The sequence below is a fragment of the Megalopta genalis genome, chromosome 1 (assembly GCF_051020955.1).
Source record: "Megalopta genalis isolate 19385.01 chromosome 1, iyMegGena1_principal, whole genome shotgun sequence".
NCBI lineage: Eukaryota > Metazoa > Arthropoda > Insecta > Hymenoptera > Halictidae > Megalopta > Megalopta genalis.
Window position 1 is genome coordinate 2123757 of NC_135013.1, and position 12723 is coordinate 2136479.

The 12723-nt window shown below is 40.2% G+C and overlaps 2 protein-coding genes across 13 annotated transcripts in view; one reads left to right on the top strand and one right to left on the bottom strand.

The window, feature by feature from the left end:
* The window catches only part of LOC117221546 (uncharacterized), a 182147-nt gene that overhangs the window by 21217 nt on the left and 148207 nt on the right, over window positions 1–12723 (top strand). The window contains exons 2-5 of one of the 7 annotated variants that reach the window (XR_013032682.1): window positions 125–1803; window positions 2677–2900; window positions 6587–7946; window positions 8593–10148. The exons of 5 other annotated variants lie outside the window; for them this stretch is intronic. The gene's annotated coding sequence lies outside the window, so the exon portion shown is untranslated. Of the gene's footprint in view, window positions 1–124; window positions 1804–2676; window positions 2901–6586; window positions 7947–8592; window positions 10149–12723 lie in introns of those variants that run through there. One more of the 7 variants, XR_013032683.1, reaches the window with a different exon arrangement.
* wwk (anoctamin 8 white walker) overlaps window positions 1–12723 on the bottom strand; it is a 60326-nt gene that overhangs the window by 20473 nt on the left and 27130 nt on the right. For all 6 annotated transcript variants that reach the window (XM_076518613.1, XM_076518603.1, XM_076518612.1 and 3 more), the window contains exons 3-9: window positions 9691–9851; window positions 8628–8904; window positions 7699–7887; window positions 6909–7094; window positions 6605–6757; window positions 4892–5027; window positions 1829–1884 (exon numbers count right to left, since the gene is read on the bottom strand). In XM_076518613.1, coding sequence (XP_076374728.1) covers window positions 1829–1884; window positions 4892–5027; window positions 6605–6757; window positions 6909–7094; window positions 7699–7887; window positions 8628–8904; window positions 9691–9851 — 1158 coding nt within the window. The remainder of the gene's footprint in view (window positions 1–1828; window positions 1885–4891; window positions 5028–6604; window positions 6758–6908; window positions 7095–7698; window positions 7888–8627; window positions 8905–9690; window positions 9852–12723) is intronic.

Below are 12723 nucleotides of genomic sequence, written 5' to 3' on the forward strand. Positions count from 1 at the left end.
TTTCACAACGAGATTTTGTTGCTGTTTGACAAAATGTATAATATTCATTCGACAGAGCTCTTTCTGCTCTACAAAACTGTGCTAATCGTCTTTTTGAGTAATTTAATTTTTTTTTACTTTCGAGGCTTAGAAATGGAATATCCAGGAAATAAAAAAGCAACATTTTCGATACTTTCTCTTCTTCGCGTTTCATCGAGGCCAAAAAGCTGCCGAAGCAGCCCGGGACATTTGCAACGTATACGGAGAAGGTGTCGTAGGCGAGTCTACAGCACGCAAATGGTTTGCGAAGTCCGAAGATGGCGATTTTGACGTCGACGAAACGCCCCGCGGCGGAAGCCCTTCTGAATTCGACAAGGTGCGTCTCGAAACACCTTTGAAGGAGGACGGTCACCGAACAAGTCGTGGATTGGCCGAAAAAATGAACTGCGATCATAAAACGATTCTCAATCATCTTCGTACAATGGGATTTGGTGAAAAATTGGGAGCCTGGGTGCCTCGCGAGCTTAACGAAAACAATAAAGAAAATCGCCTTCGAATTGCTTGATAAAAACGCTACAAACTTATTCCCCGACCCAATAAATATGTAATAAATATATGTAACGAACGTTCTACGACACATCGAGATCGACAGGAGAGGCGCAAGCAGAAAAAAAGGTCTACGATCCCCTCCCCGCCGTGACGGGACGGGACGGAGAAAAAAAAACAAAGTTGAGATTTTTCCATGCGGCGACAGAGACAGCCAGAGCGAGCGGTTCGCTTTCGTTTCACTTTGACGATCGTCGAAACGACATGTGACGCGCGGTTACGGAGGCTCTAATTTCAAGTAACGCCGATGGTAGGTCCACCTCTAAATACCAGAATTCTGCAACGTGTTTCTATACCGATCGCCGATAAGTGGTGAAGAACGACGAACAACATTTTAACCTTGACGCTCTATCGAATAAATATTCGGCCGAATAAAAATGTGCCCGGATCGAAATTTAGCCGAGAAAGATCTCATTCGAATCAGAATTTATTTAAATACGATTTTATACGATTTTACAAAATGATTTTATTCGACTCGAAACGGTAGAATGTAAAGTGTCTTTTTCATTGGTCGTCGATTTATTTTGTAATTGAACTGTAAATATATTCCGATATAATTACGGAAAAACCGAAACAGTCCACGCTTGTTCGCATTATTATTTTCGAATAATTTTACGGTCTCTAGTCGAATGACTTATTCGAATAAGTAATTATGCAAGTAACTTATTCGAATAAATAATTATACGAATAATTTATTCGAATAAATAATTATATGAATGATCGTTATTCGACTAAATAATTATATGAATGATCGTTATTCGACTAAATAATTAAACGAGCAATAATTACTCGAATAAAGAATTATACGAATAATAATTATTCGAATAAATAATTATACGAATAATGGTTATTCGAATAAAGAATTATACTAATAATAGTTATTCGAATAAATAATTATAAGAGCAATAATTATTCGAATAAATAATCATACCAATAACGGTTATTCGAATAAAGAATTACGCGAATAATTCACAACGTTAGAAACGTTCGACAAACGCATGCGGTGTAAATAGACCTCGACAAAAAAAAAGAGAAGAACCGAACGTTTCGTCGGAACAGGACACGAGTCGACGAGAGAGAGAGAAAGGACGCGGAACAAATGTCGATTAGAGAAGGACACGAGAGATTCTCAAATTTCTCAAAACATAACGACACAGCGGACACTCGCGCCACACGGCCGGCCACGCACGACGAACATACAGACAAACTATATTCGTGGTAAATGGAGTGTTCATCTTATTACCAGTGCCACTTTGTAGATCAGATGATTCTCGTACTCGGTGTCTAGCCGATAGTTTTCTGCGTCCAACACACAAAAATCACAAATACTATCTACTGTAACATGACCACTCTCCGGTATGTAATAACGGCAACGGAGATTTAAAAAAAAAAAGAAAAGAAGGACAATGTAAGAGAAACTGAAACCGTTGTGAAGAGAAGGGAGAGAATAGAAGAGAAGAAGAAACAGTAGAAAGAGTAGTTCGATATAAGAATAGACACATAAAATGGTTTCTAGAATGACTCTCGTTTCGTTGGTGTATTATTTACTTGGAGGCAGGCTTGGGGAAAAATCGATTCTCAAAATGACAGATGGACTTCTCATGCGATAAAGAATTTGGCGAATAAACTTTTTTTTGCTTAAATAATACTTCAAATGTGTATTTTAATGGTGGATCGTAGAAATACTATTAGGAAAGACGTATTTCGTTGAAATAGAAGAAAGTAATATTTCGTTGAAATATAAGCGATTAACGTTTCATTGAAATACAATGAAAATAATATTACATTAAAATATAGAAGAAAATAATATTTCACCGAATTATCAACAGTTCACAGTGTAGTACATTTAATGAAATAATATTTTCCAATAATTTGAACATTTAACGGAGCAATATTTTCCAATAATTTGAACATTCAACGGAGCAATATTTTTCAATAATTTGAACATTCAACGAAACAATATTTTCCAATAATTTGAACATTCAACGAAACAATATTTCCATTAAATGAAACAGTACTTCCAAATAGTATCTACTGATGCAAATATTTTTTTTACTGTTTCATACGGAATCATTTTCAACTTTTCCCCAGCCCGTTTGGAACACATTCGGAACGGCAACGCATCTATCGGGAACATTTACCGTCCACTGACCGTCGGGGACGTCTATTCGTTTCGCGTCACGTTACAGTCGGCAATTATTTCGACGCTTACAGCACAAGATTCAAGACCGTTGATCACACCGAGCCTGGCACGACGAGCTAATTGGATCATGCCGTCCGGAATGTGCAAACCCTTTCAAGACCGGATAATATAAGTACGTACGTAGCAAGTTAACTGTTACGAATTAACTACCTGGATGCTTGCTTAAACTCCGCAATGGGATTCATAAAACAGCGTACTCCACATCGCAAAGTTTCCGTGCATCCTAGTGCGTCTAAATACAAAATCAACAGAACGAGATACAGTCAAACAATTCCTTAACGCGATTCCTTCATACCTCGCCGTATCGTTCGCTTCGCGATGCGAAGTTCGCCGCTTTCGGCGCAACGTGACTATGGTAGTCGTTGAACGTTCTCACGGGGAATAACGGGTCGGTCGAGTTTGCGCGCGGTTTTAATTTCCATCGAAGCTTCCCGCGTAATAATTGCGTAATTGCCGCGTAATTATCCGTTTCGCGCGTCTAATAAAGCGACGATTTCTCTTTGAAGACCGTTGGACAAATCGGATCGGAAATATATTATAATTTATACTCCTGTAATACAGGGTGTCCCAAAAATGTGTCGCAATCCGGAAATGGCGCGATCCTCGGATCATTTGAAGCAACTTCTGCCTTTATAAAAATGTTCTCCGAGGCACCGTTAACGAGTTATTAACGAAAAACAGTGACCAATAAGAATCGAGTACGGCTGACACGAGGCGGCCCGGCCAACCAGCGCGCGAAGCTCAGTTCCGCTCATTGGCTCGGTCGCCTCGCGCCAGCCGAGCTCGCCTCTCATTGGTCACTATTTTTCGTTAATAACTCGTTAACAGTGTCTCGGAGGAAATTTTTGTAAAAGAAAAAGTTGCTTCGAATAACCCGAGGGACCCGCCACTTTCGGATTGCGAGATATTTTTGGGACAGCCTGTATATTATATATTTCGAAAAAATTGATCACTTTATCGCGAATTTAATCGTACAAAAAAACATGTTTCTCGTTAACTTTCCGCGCCCCGTAGTTTCCGAAAAAAGCATCACTTTATCACAAATTTAATTGTACAGCAAAACGTGTCGAACGATGCTCGTTCAAAGAAAAAATTGATTGCTCGCACGGAGCAGTTATCGCGCGGGAAATTCAAACCGTGATAAGAACCGTACGGACTTCCGACCGGACCCGATAATTTCTATGAACGAAGATGCTCGATAAAGCGAGGTGTCGAAGAGGAAGTCTAGCTTGAAAGGGTTCGTAAAGTGGAGCAGAGAAGAACATTGGTGTGTATGATCGGCAGGAACCGTTCGATCGGTTGTATCGATTGATCGGGTACGTGTATAGTTCGGTCTGTCTAGAAGAAGCTAAGCTGTGAAAGAGAATCGGAAAAAGTATATTTGTATATAATATTATATATATATATATATAAATATATAAATTATACAAGATGTCTCAAAAGTCACTCGAAATCGCGAAAGGAGGGGTTCTTAACAGTGACCAATCGGAGAGCGAGTGCGGCCGGCGCTGCGCCCAATGTCGCGTCGCGCCGTCCGCGTTGCGCCGTCCGTCTGGCGCAGCGGCAGCGCTAGGCGAAGGCGGAGCGTCAGCTGAGCTCGTCTCTCATTGGTCACTGTGTTTTCGTTAATAACTCGTAAACGACGCCTCGGAGAAAATTTTCGTAAAGGAGAAAGTTACTTCAAATGACCTTAGGAATCAGTCTGTTAACATAATTATGGGACATCCTTTAGTATTTAATCTGCAGCACAGAAATTCGGAATAACGATAATAACTCGTAAACGAAGCCGCGGTTTGCCTTTGCGCTGAGGAAAAAGTTGCTTCGAACGACCTCGGGAATCCCTCGTTTCCCGATTACGAGTGACTTTTGGTACAACCTGTACGTATATATGCTAGGCTCTTGGAAAACTATACGTGCATAGTGTCTCGGTGATTGTAGAACGAAGTCGATGCGAGGGAGAAAGAATGTATGTCGATCTTATTCGCGGTTCGCGCGGGGGTCGAATCGGTGTCGCGGGAGTGATCAAGACTATGGGAGAGACCGGCGATTACGGTTTACGTTCCGTTCGTTCGTTTTCTTTTTCCTACGGATTCTCGTACGTACCCATGTCGTTCAGCCAAACGGCGACCTTAAAGTAAGCCTCGTCCATTAACGCTATTACCACGGCGAGCAGAACTTTTGGCACGTAGCTCAGCCAGAACCCGTATCCTCCCGCCTCCAGACGAGCGTCCCACCAATCCTGAAAGTATGCCGACAATGTTAATTAGCCGCGTCGGCTCGCTCTACGGACGCGCAGCTCTCGGCTCCTCCGTCCAGGATGCTCTCGCGTCGCTTCGTTCTCGCGGCTGTTCGTTCGGCTCTATCGATCGACGCAATTTGTCCTATTCTTTTCTCGTCTTTCTTCCTTTAACACGACGTTCGCGTACAGTCGAACTTTTAATTGGCTGCAATAAATAGACCAGGTGATTCGTTCTTACAGGCTAATCGGGGTAACCAAATTTTTCGTTGCGCACTTTTACACACCGAGTGCTTCGAATTAATTAGTTAAATAGTTAATTAGTTAATAGTTATTAATTCATTTAGTTTCGCATTTTTCGAGTAAAAAGTTTCGAGTTTTAGTTCCGAGTAAAAATAAGACTAAAATGTAATGTATTAAAAAGTCCATAAATGCTTTGTTTAAGAACTCGTGACGAAAATATAAAATATGATTTAAATATGTTATAATAACAAGAACGCATCTTTGCGTCTAATCTAATATAGTTAATAATAGTTGTATAAGCTAATATAGTTACATATTTAATAGTTATGTAACAGTTATACATATTTAACAGTTACATAACAATTATATATTTTAACAGTTATATAACAGTTATATAGTTAACAGTTATGTAACAGTTATACATATTTAACATTTATATAACAATTATATATTTTAACAGTTATATGATAGTTACATATTTTAATAGTTATATAACAGTTATATAATAATAGTTATACATCTTAATAGTTACATAATCTTAATTGACTGAATGCTGAGGAAGCAATAATTATTTTAAAAAACTGATCTTAAGATTTGCCATAAAACCTGACATAAATATAGGAAAATCTTTTAATATCTCGTACCGTGGAACCGCATCGGTGCAAGTTTCGCCGAAAGCGAAAAAAGCTCGATGCATCGTTTCGAGGACGGTAATGATAAATCGATGCGGGGCCATCTTTGGACCGTGTTCAACCAGACTCTGTTTGCCAGAATGCGCGACACCTTTTTTCCGCGAGACTTTTGTTCGGCGTCGCCTGGTACCCGCGGACACAAAACGCAAAAACGTGTTTTTACGTTACCGACACGTTGCCGAACTTCCTACCGGTTTTTCGCGGCGCCGCGCCGCAGGGCTTTAGCCTGAAAACTTCGCGCGCCCCGATGTACCAGGCACGTTGCCAGATACAGAAATCAGTGCAAACATTTCTCTTCGACGATTCTGTTCCGCGATTCGATAACGATTCGATACGATTTTGCAGTTCAGTGGATTTTTATACAGATTTGGTTGAATCTGATTTTGGTTAAAATTTAATTCGATTAAATTTTAATGTAATTTAATTAAACAGTTTTTGAAACGTTTTAATGTTATATTGTTATACTGTTATACTGTTATATTGTTATACTGTTATATTGTTGCATTGTTATATTGTTATACTGTTATATTGTTATACTGTTATATAGTTGTACTGTTATACTGTTATACTGTTATGCTGTTATATTGTTATATTGTTATATTATTACATTATTATTAATATAATTAGCGGTAGCGATTCGTTTACCTGTATCTGGAAGCTCAGGATCATCACGATGAAAACGAAGAAGAGGCACGCGGCGATGACGGGAACGCTGACGAAGTACCGGAACATGTTCCTTTTCCATCTAGGATAAGTCGGCTCCAGTCTTCCCGTCACAGACGAGATCTCCAAGGTGCCCTGTACCGAGAAAAAAAGAAAGAAAAACCAGAAGAAGAAGAAGAAGGAGAAGAAGAAGAAGAACAAGCAGAGAGAAATCTTAAGTGGCAGGGAAAAGCGAATCGGAAGGGAACCCGTCGTGACTCTCTATGATCGATTGGAAAAAGCTCACCGTGAATAAAGGCCTAGGCTCGACAAGTAGGTCGTCTCTTTGATCCAAGGTGCCCCACCTGTAGGCCAGTTCGGCGCCTCTTCTTTTCCAGGTTTCCAGATAAACGGTGGCCCAGATCACGTTGAAGACGGAGAACAGAACGTACGCTACGTCCTCCACCGCTTGATTCCTACCGATGATGCCGACCTGCGTCGACAGAGTTCCAGTATCAGAGTTCGACAAGTTTCCAGAAGTTCGGTCGACGACCGACGGTCGATCCGATTCGATTAGTCTATTAGCGGACTGCGGATTTTTTATACGAAACAAAAATTGGTCCACGTTCGTTGCAAAAATTGGGTGTCGCTTGGGAACTTTTTCTTTTTTTTATGTATTATATATTTTATAATAATATACTGGGTGTCCCAAAAATGTCTCGCAATCTGAAAGTGGCGGGTTCCTCAGGTCATTTGAAGCAACTTTTTCCTTTACAAAAATTTCCTCCGAGGCACCGTTAACGAGTTATTAACGAAAAACAGTGACCAATGAGAGGCGAGCTCGGCTGGCGCGAGGCGACCGAGCCAATGAGCGGAACTGGGCTTCGTGCGCTGGTTGGCTGGACCGCCTCGCGTCAGCCGTACTCGATCTTATTGGTCACTGTTTTTCGTTAATAATTCGTTATCGGTGCTTCGGAGAAAATTTTTGTAAAGGAAGAAGTTGCTTCAAATAATCCGAGGAACCCGCCATTTCCGGATTGCGAGACATTTTTGGGACACCCTGTATATATATATATTCTATTTACAATTTTATTTACCCAATATATGGCACCCACAGCAGCCGGAACGATTAAAGCGGTGGTGTAATGTCCGAGCCACGCGAAATACATAGTAATCTTTACTCCGAAGTATTTACAAATGTCGTCCAAGGGCTGAGGACTGAGAAACGCGCGGACCCATGTCCGCTGCAGCTTCTCCAACGCAGGCAATTCGTGAAGAGGGAAGACCTGTTACGGTCGAACAGAACGTCGGTATTTTAATTATCAACGATTGCATCAATTCCAAGGTGCAGCAGCTACTTTGTTCTCTTTTTATTCACGCGCGTATTAAGAAATTCTTATCCGAGCGAATTTTTATTCGAATGAATTCTTATTCGAATGAATTTTTATTCGAATGAATTTTTATTCGAGTGAATTCTCTATTTGAATAAATTCTTATTCGAGTAAATCCTTATTCGAATAAATTAATACTTATTGGAGCGAATATTTATTCCAATAAATTCTTATTCGAGTGAATTCCTTATTTGAATAAATTCTTATTCGAGTGAACTCCCTATTTGAATAAATTCTTATCCGAATAAATTCTTATTCGAGTGAACTCTCTATTTAAATAAATTCTTATTCGCGCGCGAGTAAATTCATATCCGAATAAATTCTTATTCGAGTGAACTCTCTATTTGAATAAATTCTTATTCGAGTGAACTCTCTATTTGAATAAATTCTTATTCGCGCGCGAGTGAACTCTCTATTTGAATAAATTCTTATTCGAGTGAACTCTTATTCGCGCGAGTGAACTCTTATTCGAATAAATTCTTATTAGAGTGAATTCTTGTTGCAATAAATTCTTACTCGAGTTCAATTGACTACCAGTGAATAAATAATGCATTAATAGGGATAGTTTAAAAAACCGACATTTTCGCGCTTTTTGAACAGAAATAGACCACTGTGCGCCGTCGCAACCACGTTACCTGAGAAATGATCCCAGAAGAAATGCACTTTGGAATAATTGCTTGTCCTTCTACCATCTTAAGACCGGGCAGACTGTGGAGGTCCTGCGATCCTGCTCTGAGCGTGTGCAGCAGGTGCAGGACCAGGGACTGCCTTTCCTGAGTAGTGAAGAATTGAGCTTCGTCGTCGCTACCCTCGAAGCAACTCGCCTCGGAGCCCACGAACTCTTTCAGACCTCCGCCGAACTCCTGGCGCAGTGTCTTTGGCAAATGCACCTCCTCGGCGGCTTTCAACAATCTGTCGAACACGTCAACTTCACGCGACAAGCCTAATTTCCAGCTGCGCTCGAGTCGGGTTACGTTTTTACACCGACAGAGCAACCTCTTCAAAAATTCTGACTTATTTCACGCTTAAGAAGAATGGAAGAATAGATTATAAATCGTAGAATATTTATTTATTTAGAATTATCTTTTTAGATAATTATCTTTAATTTGCTAATTATCTTTAATTTGCTAATTATCTTTTATTTGGAATTATTTTTTTAGAATATTTATTTATTTAGAATTAGATTATAAGATATTTTATTTTATTTATTGAGCGATGAACGTATATCGATGGATTTCTTGGAAAATATATCCTTTTTATTTCTATATTTGATATAAAAATCGTCGGTACGTAATTTCTCTTCGTGGGGAAAATAGCTTAGCGGTGTAGGGGGTGTTCACCCTTATGGTCGCATCGATTTTTGAGGCATTTGCGCTAATCTGACGCGAAAAAATGTTTGGAATAAAAGTTAACTAATACTCCGAGGAGAACAAAGAGCAGTAATAAAAATTTCGAAAAATGTTATATTCGATAAAAACCTCATAAGGGATGACCTTCGAAAACGGCGTTCTTTCGATCTCGGTGCAAAATCGGTGCGAAACCAGTGTAAAATCAATGTCGAGGTCGATCCTCATCTCATTTCTATTCTTGTTGCCGTCTATTATGCGACTGTTGTCTCGGTTACCGGCATTCTTATCGAAGAATCACGTGAGACAGTAGGGGCGTGGGCGCGGCGGAAACAGCGCACGGTATACTTACACGCTAAAAGGGGCTGTTAAGTAAAATCCGTAACTATCCGACGAGGCGTGGTGTCGAACGTGAACAACTAGGCCCGGGGTCCCAGCCCGAAGTCGGCCTAGAAGCCACATCAAAGTCTCGTCGCTCGCTCCACTCGGGAACATCACTATGACGTCGCATTCCTGTAACAAACAATGATATCAGCGTTCGACGCGTTCGCATCTGTCCAAATGATTATCGAATAATTTTAGTAGAGGTACATAAGGTTATATGAGATTATGTATGTATCTGTTTTCTCTCGATTTTTTACACACTTATGTTAAAATAATATATTAATATAATAAAGTTTATATTAATATACTAATGCACCAACGTATACAGTGATACAATTTATAACAATAACAACATATAAAAGCTATTTGTTTCTAGTTCTAAGTTATCGTGCCGATAAATAAAATTATTATTATTATTATTGTTTATACACTGCTCGAAACAATTATTCCATGGTCAAATCTTGGATAGAAATTGGCCCAACTTCTATCGACGATAACTCCGCGAAAAATCATCGTAGGATGATCACTTTTTTCTAAATTGAAGCTCGAAACCTCTGCTTTAAGATACTGTTCTTCGATTTTAAGCTCGACGCGCCCTCGCCATCGTGACTATTTAAATGTGAGGCTATGTTTATCGAAAATTGCAGTGCTTGCCACATTGAAAATTGCGAAGTTTGACGAAATGCACGGACTTGGTACAATTTTTTTCGGGGATATCGCTTGCAGCAGCATAAAGTTTCATCCTTCCCCTTTAATTTAAAAAAAAGGAAACGAGGCTGCGATTTTTTCTCGCAGAGTTACAGCGCTTTGAAGCAACCCTTGCATTTTCTAGAAAAAGAATTAGGGAAAACTGTTACGATACAAATGAAACTAATAATTAATTTGTTTTTATTTATTTTATAAATATACATTTTCCTATTGTAAATAAAAGATAAATTTTAAATTCTGTAATTCACCATGGTGCGATATCTTTGGTAACAATCTCTCATGTGCATTCTGGGTTTACTTGGACAAGTGTCACAGTATTCACTTTGCCAAATAGAGTTATCAGATATTTCTTTTAAGTTTAGAACATTTTCTGCGTAATCGTTGGTTTCCTTTATAATTTCATTTACCGATTCGTCCGTGAAAAATAATTTAAAATATTGTATCGGCTGTTCAATGTTAGTAAGAACTTGTGGTCAAACGACCTGTGGCAATACGCTAAAAGGTATTCTATCTGGAATATGTAATTCTTCCGTAACATCACGCCATTCGTTTAAGTCTTGTAACGAATCTTCGCTTTCGCTTTCAATAATTCTCATTCTTCGTCTCTTTGTTAGTATAATTTCGCTGCTACTACTCGAAGCGTCAGAATCATAACCAACATTGTCTCCCACAGTCTTTCAACTCTTCAAAATCAAATATGTCTTCGGTATCGCTCGGCTCTAAATTCTCGTCGTAATATTTATGTTTCTCCGTGTTGCTAACCATAGAAAAGGTCAAGAAATGGTTGAATCGTAATGGTACGATGAATCGTAATTAGCCGACGATAACGTATGCTAAAAACATTTGGCTCCGCAGCGGAGCCTTCGGAGTTACGGAACAAATGACAAATGTCTCCGTAGCGGAGCCTTCGGAGCGCTAATGGTTGAAGCAGTTTCGTTTACAGTATCGTTTATTGTTCGACATTCTTGTCCAGGATGTCCGCGCGGAAAAGCAAATTGTTGATCGGGGCGCTATTGTAGAGAGACGTCGGTTGACAAAGCGAAGTTATTTCTCAGAGAGACCGTAGATCGAACGCCGGAACCGGCGAATTCTGGCGCAACGAGGCGACGTCGTTTGGCCTGGCCCTATTCCAAACGGCGGCAGCCTGCCTCGGTATTGCCAATCCATGTGCAACGATATCCTGACGGCGTGCCTGACCTAATAGCGCCGCCGAAATTCGCTTCGACGATCGTCCTGCCGACCGTTCACCGATCTGGATTGTACAGGCTGTCCCAAAACTGTGGGGTTCCTGAGGCCATTTGAAGCAACTTTTTCCTTAGCGAAAATGCAATCCGCGGCTTCGTTTGCGAGTTATTAGCGAAAAACGCGGACCAATGAGAGTGCGAGTGCGGCCGGCGCTCCGCCCTCGCGATCACCGCCGCTGCGTCAGACGTCCGGCGCGACGCGCCATTGGCCGCAAGGGCGGAGCACCGGCCGCGCTCGCTCTCCGATTGGTCACTGTTTTTTCGTTAATAACTCGTAAACGAAGCCACGGATTGCATTTTTGTAAAGGAAAAAGTTGCTTCAAATGACCTCGGGAACCCGCCTTTCCGGGTTGCGGGATATTATTGGGACGTCCTGTGAACAACGCCTGCACGTTTAATCTTGTGGAGCCGGTGACGTAGCAGCAATGTCATTAGGTTCGCGCTGGAATTATGCCAAACCTGTTCCACGTTTTTTTTATCGGCAACTGTATTAAAATCTACTAACTTATTTAATCTATTTAACTCCATTAACTTTTAAATGATTAAACCATAAAACTTTAATGTGAAATTAAATGTGAAATTAATGTAAAATATAATTATTTTACAGCTTACATTAACTTTGTAAACTGTTCAATTATTATTAATATCATACTACACTCACGGTACAACATTATATTAAATTTCACGTGTATAACCGAAGCGAGAACGAGGTCCAATATTTTCCCCGAGGTTCTCAATCGAAAATCGATGCCTTTGTAACGAAAAAATTAGTTTAACCGCGGAAAATGACAATTTCCGTTTTCCGTTTTTCTGAATCACTCGCACGAACGAACGGACGATCGCCGACGAGTAGAACTCGACCGGGAAAAAAGTCTCGAGAAATTTAAAGAAAAAAAAGAAAGAAACGACAACAAAATGTTTCCCAACAGGGGAGGTAATCCGCGGCGCGTGTGGTTGGCATGGAAATTGTCTTGGCTCGTAATACTCTCAGGTATACATAACAGGTCAGCAATAATCGAAAAGGTCAGCTCATAATGAAATTATATTCC